This window comes from Pomacea canaliculata, linkage group LG3 (genome assembly GCF_003073045.1).
Source record: "Pomacea canaliculata isolate SZHN2017 linkage group LG3, ASM307304v1, whole genome shotgun sequence".
NCBI lineage: Eukaryota > Metazoa > Mollusca > Gastropoda > Architaenioglossa > Ampullariidae > Pomacea > Pomacea canaliculata.
The window spans coordinates 39902968-39915954 of record NC_037592.1 but is presented as its reverse complement, the minus strand read 5'-3'; the positions used below and the strand labels follow the sequence as shown (position 1 = coordinate 39915954).

Genomic DNA, 12987 nt, shown 5'->3' with positions numbered 1-12987 from the left:
CTTAAGTACATTTTAAATTTTATTATAATAGTAGTAGTAGTAGAAAACAACTGCGCATGGTGTCTGTGGCTTACAGATTTGTTCGATAAAGGTTCTGGGGTAAGACATTTGCCATTGTAAAATAATTACTTATTGACGACAAAAAAGCGGAGTACTTGTATGCAGACCGATAGTCCATCAATCTTAATGTGGAAAAAAGCACATTCCAAACCAGTAATAAGCACGTGATGCTGTATCAACTCACGAAGACACTGAATGGAAGTCCAGGCTTGAAGACACCAGGCGTGTTGTCCAGTATGGTCACTTTGTACGGCGTGCTCCTGTAGGTCACCACCGCCGACCCCTGCAGCTTTATGTCTGTCAGGGTCTCCTTGACAATGGCTGTTACCTGGACACAATTACAATAACATATATCACCAATAATCTCATTTTGATGTCGTAATTATATTTGTTATCTCTTTCCTGAGATTTTATACCCTAAAAATAAGTGATAAAGTGTTCAGAAAAAGTGATAACTCTTGCTTTGACATTATAATCATTAAAGCAGGTAAGAATAGCCCTATATTTTACACTTTAATTTGGTTTTTGCTCTGGTTTACCTTGATACTGTCACCGTCATATGTACTGGTTACCCGAGCGATGTCCACCCTGGGTACAGAGAACTTTGCTTCTCCATCGATCTGTAGCAGCAAGACGAACGTCAACCGTTAGCGCTTACACGAACCTGCGAAGACTAATTGTTATCCTAATAAATTACTATTATCACAAATTTACAGTGGATTTATAAAAACTGTTTCCTATTTCTGTATTATCAAGAAGGTGATTTGTTTGGCTGTGGGCTGCACATTTGCCACTCAGTGTTGGTGCTAATCAGGAGAAGTGTGGGACTAACATCAAAGGCTATCTGCATGAAGACCGGGTCTGTCTTGCAATAGTACGACTCCACTGTGGTTGATACACGAAGCTCTACCTGGCCTTTAACAGGTTGTCCAAACGTGTAGCTGAAAAACAATTTAAACTTTGTTTGTCAAAGAGGATTATTATGCAGCTCACACAAGGTTTCTCGTGTAAGAAAGAAAGTACATGCAAACTGGAGTTATCATTAAGCTGAACACAAAGAATTTTTTTATAAGAGATTTTGTCATTCATTTATATCTTCACAATCATCAAAGCGATGTTTATCAGCATCATTAATAAACATAGAGTGTTCCAAGAGGAAAACACTTACATGGCCTTGACTGAGCCCTTGAGGTCTTCGTCCGTCGTCAGCACGTAGGACGGTACGTCCACCGTCACTTCGAACCTCGGCAAGTCTGAAACACAGACACACAGTTACTGTAAGGCTATTTATCTACAATCTCTCTAAATATATTTTTTCGGTTGTTGATTATTTTACTTTCAGCACACTTTGCTACCTTTGAGTATTTGGAATCTAGTTTCTAACATGTACCCTTAACTAATCTGTTTGAAACTACTTGAAACATACTCAGGTGTAGAATATTCCACTCTATACTTGTCTCCACAAATACTTCTTAAGTGAGATATAACTATTAGAAACACAAATTAATGGATCAAATACCTCGTGGTTATGGGAAAATTCCGGAAAGAAAAAAGGAAGATAAACTTTAATTTCAAATGACTCTAAAAATGATTTTTTTTAATTTCTCGAGTGTTAATTGTTGTTACCCGTACTCACTGTATTCTTGCACTGTGAAACGTTTTGGAGTAGAAGTCTGTACGGGTGGTTGTCTGAAAAAAAGTTAGGTCATGTAGTTACAAGCGGATATTTAAATGATGTATTGCTAGGAATTTTTTAGTAAAGAGAACACGAAATGAAAAAAGAAAGAAAGTAAGAAAGCAAATAATGATAACATATACGTGATAGAGAACTTTCAATCGACTGACAAATAAAACTTTAAAGACAATGGTCATGTCAACTACCCGTACCAATTAATCTGTTACATAATTTGAACAAACTGATTATGAGTTCTAATTTTTTTATTATACTCGTATAAACAGCTTATCACAATTCTCTAAGGTAATGATATAAAATTTAAATCGGAAAAACCTGAATTTTTACTGTAATAGTCCAGTCGCCAAAGAGAGGCTTGTCAGCCAAGGTAAGACTCCCTTCCACTACACCCTGTCTCCCTGATGCTTCCGACAGTCGCTGAATGGTGTTTCCATTTGGATCCTGTCAACACAAATACAATTGTGACAGTCCTGTCAATACAACTGTGACAATCCTGTCAATACAAATACAACTTAACAGTAGCTCTCAGGTTGACTATAAGTATTTCTATCATTCCTTATGAGTTGGATGTTCAGCTTATCAACCACAGATTGACCTTTCACCTTTCAGGTCACTTGAGGAGGTGGGTTCGTAATTCATTTCTGAGCCTAAATAATTAAATCAGACTATGGATAAACGCCACAATACAGTGAATAAATCAGATTTCTGCTCTAAAACAACACAAAATGACTGAACCCGACTACAGTTATAAGTCCAAGAATCAACTACCGTAGATGGTTTTATTTTGTCCACTTTATTAGCAAAGCTGTGTGAATCTTACCCGAATCTCGATCTGAAATGTTCCTGTGTACATCTGTAGGTCTGGATAAACTGCAAACACCCTGTAGTGAACTGTGAACAAAAAATATCTGTGTAAATATCTAAAAATAGTCTATTACATAAATAGTCTAACAGTAAAATGTAGAACGTTCATGTGTAATACAATTAGACAAAGTTACATACAACCATTAGAACAACACAATATACACATCTACTTGTGTATAATAGTGTCGACAGTGGTGTCTTATTGAAAGTATGTTAACGAGTCTCCAATAGAGCATGTCATTTATCAAAAACATTCTGTTTCCCAAGCGAAATAATTTGAATAATTATGATGAAGGTAGAAGTGAAGTCCTGACTAACCGATGTGGCCTGGTTTGTAAATGGCCTTGTCTGTCTGTATCAGGATGGTGGTCACGTCCACAGTGACGCTGAGGTAGCTGTCGAGGTAGTATTTAGTAGTGTGTACCCCGGGGTCTCCACCCGTGTTTAAAAACGTACAGGTGTCACAACCAACCTCCCAGTAGTAGAGGTCGTATGGCATGAGGTTGGCAGGGATCTGATACACAATAGAATATTAACTGAAATCTTGCAGGATGCAGACGTGAATAGAGAACTGAATAGTTAATCGTGTCATTTCTTTCCTTTCTTTGCCTTTGTTTGTTTATTTTGTTTGCTTGATTGCTTCTTTCTTTCATTCTTTCTTTCTCTTTTTCTTATCACCAATGTTCCTAATCCTCAACTATGGTTTTAAAATTTGATTATAATAACAGATTGTGAAGCAAAGAGCTCATTACCGAGATATACAACCCACGAACACGTGGTCCCAACCCTACCATTGGCTGACATCTTTGCATACAAGTGAGTCATGCTTTCTTTTCTTTTATCATTTGATTTTTGTGGGCCGACATTTTGAGACCAGAAGACGATTATTCTATCAGAAGTCGCCAGAGGTCTTGAAATAAGATAAAGACAGTTCTGTCATTAAAAACACTTTAAGGTAGATCTTTAAAATGATCACATTTATTGATAAGCAGGTGAAAATATCAACTTACAGGCAAATCTAGTACTCCAGGCCGACCTGGAAAATATTTCAAAATCATCATCATCATCATCATCATCATCATCATCATTGTGTAAGATCAAAACATTATAAAAACTACCAATTTTTAACATTTGCTAAGCTTTCGCTATGGCCAATATTGTATTTATCGTTACGATGAAGGAAATAGAAGTTCAGGATGATAAACTTCCAATTTGCAGTCACCACACATTCAACAGGATGAAAATCTCGCCGGCTGTCGAATCATAAACATCTCTGTATTTTAATCTCTCATTTTTAAAACTTCACCTTTGACAAATGAACCGGATGTTGTCACAACAGTAGGATACGTGTATGTCCCGGACAGACTGTCGTAAGTTCTGGAATAAATTCGAGCCTTGTAGCCGGACTGGCTCGTCCATGAACGACTCAAACATCATCGTGAAATTGAACCCTGGGATAGCTCTCTGGGGAGCTGTTAGTAGATACTTTCCACTGTAATACAGCAAACAAAAACAGGTGTTATAGTGTCAGATGGTCATGATGATGATGATGATGATGATGATGACGATGAGGAGGAGGAGGAGGAGGAGGACAAATACGGACTATTGTCCCCTCTTTGCTGTCGGTACATGTGTACAAACATCACTATGCATACAAGTGGACAACAACACGCACGTTACAACTGTTTGCGGGTGCGTTGACGTAATCAAGGTCAGGGCCAACGGAATGCTTGCTGCCATGATTATGTTAATTAAATGTATCAGCAGACACACGTGACTGGAATTTGTGTGACCTGTATGTTAAGGAAAATGTTTGTAGACGTTTATCTCTAGAATCAAACAGGGAAACCAGAGTTTGAGACATAAAATTTACATAATTAAAAATGACAGTCACCCAGTCAGCAGAAAAACAAGCTGTACCCACTACATCTTTAACACCAGCATTATTTCTTGCCAAGAAAACAAAGTTACAGCGGAAAATAAAATGTAAAAAAAATTTGCAAGTTTGAAAAATGTTTTAAGCCGAACACTGGCTCTAATGAATATGATGAGAGATGTGATGTGAGATGTGATGACGGACAACAGTCTGTGAGTTTACTTAGTCATTTGCCTTCAGGCCCAACGCCGAGTGTCTGCGATGTGAACTGAATGAGATGAGGCCATTGCCTCTTTGTTGGCTTGACAGAGTTTGACGAATCAAACTGACCCGGATGAGAGCAAGCTACCAATAGAAAACTGTTCTGTGAAAAATATATAAAGAAGTTGACAAACGGTTGGATCTGGACATCTCAAGCGCAAATTTTCGCCAAAGGCAAAATCACCCAATCTGATTTCATGTCCCGTTAAGACTCCATGTTTATTACGTGGCGGAAACGTTTATTGATATAAATCCGTGATCAGAGGAAGATACCAAAATAATGTTTTGCCAGACTCACAAAATCACGAGGAGGAAAACTTGTCCTTCCTCAAGCATTTAGCTAATAAATCATGCATGCGGTTAAGGCCACAAACTGACAGGTGACAGATAAAATCGCGGAAGTCTCCAAAGTCTGCAAATAAACATGTTATTTAATGTGGACAAAGAAAAAGGAAAATATATTACTGAGGGAGGGCGAAAAGAATAGGAAAAATAGAAGCAGGGAATGAAGGATAAATTGCTATGTTGATGTTGATGCATCTAAAATAGCATCTTGTGCGTGCGTGCGTCCGTGCGTGCGTCCGTCCGTCCGTCCGTCCGTCCGTCTGTCCGTCTGTCTGTCTGTCTGTCTTACCTCCTGTACTTCTGCTTGGTACTGCTGGGGTCTAGGATGGTCCAATCAAATCGAGCCCGTGATGAAATGTAGGGATTTGGAGGAAGATAGGACTTTGGCTGGAACTCTTGGCTCCAGGTTGCCGTTGCCATCAAGGCACAGACCATCAGCAGAAACATCTTCCAGTCTGTCTGAAGTGCGAAGTGCAAACTTGTTCAAAACTGCAATAATATTCATAGAAAGTCTTCTTTTAACCACTAGGATACGAGTGGAGGTTACCAGTAACATACTCTCCATCTTGTTTATTACGGAGTAAAAGACTAGTTGCCTCTACATTCTCACAGAAAGATCAATGATAATATATACCACGATTATTTTATGTACATGTTGATATTCTGTCAACAACCTTTTTTTATTTAGGCATGTTTATCATTTTTCAGAGGAGCATCGGAGTATCGTATTTTAACTACAGTCGAACTTTGTCGTCAGTCGTCCATAACAGACGTTTTTGTTGGGAACAACGATGGGAGGTCACATGGGGAAATAAAGATAATGGACAGTCAGAAAGATGTTCTTTTTTCCACGAACTTCCTTGACTCGAACCTTCCGAAACTCGACTTTTTTCATCGTGCCTTTGAGGCTTTGACTTATAGAAGCTCGACTGTACTACCAAAAATAATCTTAATGAATGTTGCATACTACGATTTCGGAATTCTGAAATACCTTTGATGATTTGACAAATAATAAACACATTTGAACATTGTAAAAGCTATCAATTTTAGGGGAAATTTCTGTGAGAGGGAGACTTTTTATATCTTGTTTTTATTTTTCGAGAAACGTTTTCTTACGTTTCTTAGATTTATTTTGAATTTTTAAGGTTTTGTACAATTTTTTTGTTGCTTGTTTAAGACAATTTATTTTCTTTGACCATAATTATCAAAGTTAATAGTTAGAAAGTTATAACATCGTAAAACAATTCTTGATTGAGTTTTAAGCCGCACTGATCATTTCGTACGAGTTAATAGAATTAACAAATAACAATCATGTTTGTCATACCTGCCCGTTGCTTGCCACTGACCACAAACACCCTGACAATCTACCCGAAACTTTCAAAAGCTGGCAATGACAGGAATCAGCTAAGCTTCTTATCCACACTAGCGCTCGGTCCCCCACCTGTGTGACCTGACCTCCTCCAGGTAAACAGTCAAATACCTGCCGGATCTTGTGTAAGAAGCACAGACAATAAAACATCCATTAAAACAATTGCGGAAACCCTCTGTATCCTCCTTCTGGGTACAGGGTGTCATCACCTAGCCCCTCGTTTGGACAGGTAAGAGAAAGGTGAGGGTCGTGTTTTATGAGCCTGCAGCAGGTAGAGGCTGGCTTTCATCGTCTGTCCTCTACTCCTCCTCACACCAAACCTCCAGTGAGGCCAGATAGTGGCTTCTTGTCAGGTAAGATGCTTATTTTTCTGCTGATTATTTTTAAAAGAATTGTATGAACTAAAAATTCCATGTGATGTTAGGAAGGATGTTGAAAAGAGACTTCCATGTACAAGGGCAGGACCGGTGTTCACTTGACTCAGTGAGCGATGTGACATTGTTTTAGTGAAGATGTGAACAGATTTAACGGAATAGTTTTTAACTTCGGTAAAACTGATATAATACATCTACAATCAGGTAGGTGTGCTGAATGAGCCGAGAGCTTTATCTACATCAGTCAGCGATGTCGATAGAAAACATTGAAAGAGAAAGGGTTCGATTCTCACATCTTCAGAATGATTTGCAGTGAAGACAAGAAAGTCGATTGACAAGCATTTGTTTTTTCTTCCAACTGATAAAATTGTTCGTTGAAAAATGTGAGGACAAACATCGGTTTTTACTGCACTTATATGAATGGGAAAGGACATTCAAAAACATATACAAGTAAGTCTGCAAGACACAAAAATACCATTCCGTGGGAGGTGGCCTCTGTGCCAGTGACCTGTCTTATGATGATAGCAGTTGCCGAGTTTTTTGTTGATTATTATCTGTGTCAAGGTTTTTTTACGAGTAATAACTTACCTGAAGGTTGATAAGGATTGGTATTTATACCAAGTTTATTTATTATTCGGTCAAACTTATTCAGGGTTGATACCCTAAATAGTTGTGATTATAGTCGTTTGACTTCTCCGCCTGTTTCTCTTCTTCTGCAAACTTATGATGCTCTTCATCCTTACTGTTTGTTCCTTGATTCCTCTTTGTGTCTTCTGTTTGTCTTTTATTACTTGTCGACACAGTTGTTTCTCCTTCCGTCCTTCGTCTTCTGTGCATGTCTCGTTCTGCGAACTTTATTTCTTTACTTGTCCGTGATTATCTGCCTGCCTTTGTTTGTTTTCTCTTTTCTCTGTACTTTTGTTAGTGTGCCCCTTTGTTGACAGTGTGCATGTCCTTCTGTATTCCAAGCGAGGCCTGATGCCCCAGCTCGCTGCTGTAACAAGTTGTCCGTCCCGGAAGTCGCGTGCGGAATCTTAATTCAATGTTGATGTTTACTGGGAGACCTGCCGGTAACATGTCAGAGGTCATCCGGGGTCGGTGAGTTCAAGGAGGGCGGAATAGTTTCCAGTCCTGGGATGGGCTTGCTTTATGTCGAGCTTGTGAAGTGTCTAATGACCTTTCACCCTACTGGCTGGTTGTCGCGTGCGCGCTTGCGGGGAAAGGTAAATGTCTTGTCTTACTTTCAACGAGGAGCGGCCACACTGCCGGAGATGTTTTGTGAGTGCAGCGAGTAAACTCTAGTATGTGACCTGTGTGTTCTTTACCATAATTGCCGGGGTTCAAATCCCGTCTTGGGCCTCACGTACTCCACACAATCCCTGCTTACATTGCTAGCCGTCATTTGTTTTCCTTAAGTGCTCCGGTGTATTTTCCTCTTTGTTATTCATTATTCAATCAACACTACAAAATCACCAGGTAGACGGCCTACATAAGCACAAGCCGACTGTTTGTGCTCCACTGACCAACTCACAGAGGAACAACCGAAAGACCGTCACCTGTAGACAGGTGAACACCGGCATAGGTAAATATAGACATAATTATTGAAAGGCACCTGCAACGTTCACGCTGCTAGTTGCGAGCATGTATACACAGTTTGTTTAGACAGGATGCTCTGTGTGGCTGCGGTTTAATTGTCGGGTAGGTGGTTGGGTGGTTGGTGGAGATGGAGATGTTGGCAGCTGATTGTAATTCCTTAAAGTGATGTAGATTTTGACCTGGTCTATTGTATAAACCAAGGCTGAAATAAGGACAGACATGACAAAAGCAGCAGACAACAGACAAAGAAAGACATTTCTAACAAACGAAGGATATGCATTTTAGGGTGAAAGGTTAAAAGTCAAGAAAACCAAGTGACGATTAGGTGGCAGGGAATTTAGCAGGAGAAGGTTCAACTCCAAGGCCAGACTGAAGGTGAGAGGCAAACTGCTTACTTTGTACAACAACGAGGTGAAGGTCGTCCCCTAACCTTTTTTAAGGTCGTTTGGAGTTCGTGACCCCACTTTTCTCTCAGTGCTGGTGCGTCTTTTGTGAGAAACTCGAATATCAATTTCATTGACTGTCTGGTGACACAATACTTTTACACAAACGGATACGGACTTGTACAGTTTTCTTTACGGACAGTTGTGTTTTACCCTACTGACCCGGAAAAAGTGAATCCACCAATGAAAAGAGCCGTCCTCTTAAGATAGTTATAAAGGTAGCAAAGCGTTTAATGGTTTGTTTAATGAAGGATGGCAGTCGCCTTGACACGGAAACTGAATCCTCCTGGCGTGTTTAGAGGAGGACATCAAACTCATGCGTGACGAAACCGTTTTCTCGCCATTAAAGCAAGTAAAAATAAAATCCAGGGATCTCTCACCAGAGGCATGTAGACCGTGACAGCGAGTAAGGGCCAAACACTAACAAGTGTGCGACAAAGAGGAAATCCCGCTCGCGGAGTCAAGGTCTTGAAGGATGTTACCATATATGGGCAACCGATGGTAAAAGTACACTAGTATGGTCCTCATCCTTCATGATTTCCTCCCCTAATAACTGAAAAGTTGTCAATAGATGGCAGCACTGTCTTGTTATGAAAAGACTGAACAGACCACGGTACCTTCATGTTATTCTCGCTCAAAGCCTCAGAGTACGATCAGATAATTACAGAAGAACAGCTTCACTTCTCATTTCTTTATTTAAATGTGTTTATTCGTTTAGATACAAAAAGAAATCAGCTTGTGACGAACATGAGGCTCTGTGTGGTGTTCGTGCGCGTTTGTGCGCTTGTTTGCATGTTAATTTGAAACTCGCGTGTTCTTCACAATAAACGAATTAAACTTTAAAAAAAGAGAACAAGAAGCTTGTCAGAAGACAAGCAAATATATTCAAACAGTAACAGTCACATGACTATGATGCTGAAGCAGTCCTCCACTCAGCACGTGCACGTCACGCTCACTTGCAGCAGTCCCGACAGACGTCACACACCGTGGCGTCACGGATGCTCAGAGGCTGGTATGTCACAGTGGCGCGGTTACCTGCAATCCGCGGTTAGGCCGTTAGTGGACATTGTTATCTGCCATCCATGTCGAGAGAAAGATAAACTCAACTACAATCGATAAAAATATTTCCTCGCCTGTCATAAATACCGATATCTATAGGACTGATGATGTGGCGAGTAGACGATGCTCACCTCTCATCATCTACACATTCTTTATCAAGAAAAATGTCATTGTATTCGTGTTTTCTTTTATAAAAAGTCTTAGTATAATTAAGCTTATTATGAAATATCCTATAGTGATAAAACCTATGTTGTTATTTGTCAAAAGATGGCGGGGACTGACTGGGTTCATAGTAGTCCTGTGTGATGACGTAGCTGGGCTGTGAGTGGGCCACCTTGTCCTGGCGGTCAAACATGACTGTGTAGCACAGTGAGTTCTTGGTGATCTGCCACAATAAATATATCACACAATTTTAGAACGAGTACACTGTTGTAATGTAGTAAATTTATTGCCATAAAACCAACTTCAAATCATATAAAGGTGACAGTAGTCGTCTCACCTTGTCGAAGTAGACATCGAGGACACGGCCCCGCTGCTCGACACGTTTAAGTCCGGCCACGTTGCCAATGCTGCTCATGTCTGGTGCAAAGCCTGATGGGATTCCTACTTGCTGTATCACCATACCACTGTCTCCAGCAAGACGCCATCTGTCAATGATGTGCACGTGACTTACAGACAGGTTCAAACAAAATGAAGTTTTGCCGACATAACGATTTAAAATAAAATTGACTACCTTATTTATTTGGATTCTTAAATTTGTTTCAGAGTACAAAGGTATTGTGAACGCAGACTTTATGTATTATTGCTATTTTAACATTGGAGAACAATAAATAAATATTATATATATACCAGCAGCAGCTCGTAATGGTTCTAGCAAGAGGACAAAGCTTTCACCAACAATATTTAGAGATAATTTGTAGAGTTTAGTTATCCAAAACTTTTAGGTATGTGATCCTACTCTGCCTTATCGAACCCTCACCTTGTAGACATGGTGTTGGATTTTGAGGGCACAGGGAAAGAGAGAGAGAGCTAGACAAGTTGTCTTTAAATTAAAAATGAGTAATTAAGATTACTGACTGTGTGCAAATCATCAGCTTGAAGCTGTTGAGGTAGTCGTCCATGAGGACTGTTGAGACCGCAAAAGCTTGTTCTCCGAAGTCTGATTCCGTGTTGAAGAAGACATCGAGCTGAAATAATAACGTGTAAAACATCAGGAAGTATAAAATAGATAAGAATCTTCCAAATATCGGACATGCATAGCCGATCAAAATATCGAAACTAAAATATTCAATGGGCTTTGACCGTTCCTCTGTGTGTGTGTTCGCTTAATGCTTCCCGACCTCTGTAATATGTTATTACATACAAAACTTTTCTGATACCAAATTAGATGTAAATATCTTACAATTATTTAGAGATATTAAAGGTTACTTGTAGCTGACAGCCCTTACGTTGTTTTTACGTTGACTCACGTCATCATTCGTTTTATTTTAAAGAACATTTCTTACCTCAGCAACGGCCAGTCCTCTTCCTGTCGCTTCAAACGTAACCTCAGCTGGAATGAAGGTCAGCTGAAAAAACACATTTCTTTGTTGAAAAAAAAAACCTCTTCGCTCTCTTAAGCTATGGTATTTATTAGGATAAATCGCCTTAAGAATTTAGGTGAACCACCACATCTATGAACCACATCAACACCCGTTTAAAAGCTCCAATCGTATGTCCCGCAGCAGCATCAAACCAAATATTTCGATTCAAGTCCAAAATGTGTCGTTTGTCACGCTGCTTTATTTACTGACATCTCACCTCATGGGACTGCAGCACGATGTTGTTAGAGGAATCAACAACAAAGTGAGGGGCAGAGAACTGTGTCCGGACGTCCAGAGTGAGGTCGTTGCCGGAAGGACTCGCTTGCTTTAAGAACTGAGTCATCGCTTGTAGCCCCACCACAGTGTCCTGCACACAAACTGTCTTCCTTCACTACCTTCCATTGGTATCACACATCTCTGAGTTTTGCCACATGCACTGGACAATGATCCATGACATGAACAGTGAAAAAAAGAAAAATGTTACTTTGAAGATTTAGAAAACAGTTGTAAAGATGGCCACGATTCTTACACTCTTCTGCAAAACTTAAATACAACTTTTTATTTTTACCACAGTTTGATTTGGAAGCAGAAACAGAAGCTAAATTTGTAGATTAAAAAATATTCCTCTCGGTTTTTATTCTTCATAGAACATCAAACTGTAATGCATAGAATACGAGGTCTGTAGCCTGACCTGTGTAGAGGCAAAGCCGCCATAAGGATTTCGTTGACGAGTGAGCCAGTGAAGGATGCTCATTCCTTCCTTGAAGAGACCTTTGGCTGCGAACACCAACAAGCCGTAGGATGTAACGTGGATGTCGATTGGTCGAGCGCGCACGTAGCTTGGCCTCCAGCGACTGAAGGGGTTGATGGGAATGGTTTCGTTAGACTTCCAGAATGTCATCCCGTCTGAGGCGAAAGATGTGAACAAGTTCTCAGTTTGAAGTTTATAGTGTTATTAGAATTGTATCAGTTCAAGTATGTACAGAGTATGCTCGACATGACCTTTTGATTTATTTTAAACAAGTTTCAATGAACTCTACTTTTAAAGTTCCTTGAAGGAATATTTTGCGTTTTTCTATGTATCCATAACTCTGTGAATGTTCTTTATCTTGCTACAAAAGTATAACCAAATAGTTCAGGCGGACGTTTTGAGTCTCCTGCAGGATTGTTCGGGTTGTGGTCATCATCAGCTGCAGTAAACTGTATAAGTCATTAGTCATCAGTCATTAGTCAATAGTCGCCAGCCTATGTCCAGATAAACGGCTTCAACAATCTTACTCTCCAAAGCAGGAAGGACTTACGCTCTGAGATAGAATGTGCCATCAGTCGGTCGAATGCTTGGTCAGCAGAAGGACTGCCAACCTTCACCAGGGCCAGCGTGGTCAAGGCCAGAGAAAGGTCATCGGTGATGGCCGCTTGATTGGCTTCAAGGAAGGCTCTGGCATTGGCAGTTGCATTCCGGTA

At 40.0% G+C, this 12987-nt stretch overlaps 1 protein-coding gene across 2 annotated transcripts in view; it reads left to right on the top strand.

Moving 5' to 3' along the window:
- The window catches only part of LOC112559734 (CD109 antigen-like), a 55745-nt gene that overhangs the window by 16228 nt on the left and 26530 nt on the right, over positions 1–12987 (top strand). The window contains exon 1 of one of the 2 annotated variants that reach the window (XM_025231102.1): positions 6710–6821. The exons of the other annotated variant lie outside the window; for it this stretch is intronic. Coding sequence (XP_025086887.1) covers positions 6725–6821 — 97 coding nt within the window. The 5' untranslated portion in view covers positions 6710–6724. Of the gene's footprint in view, positions 1–6709; positions 6822–12987 lie in introns of those variants that run through there. 2 annotated transcript variants of the gene reach the window in all.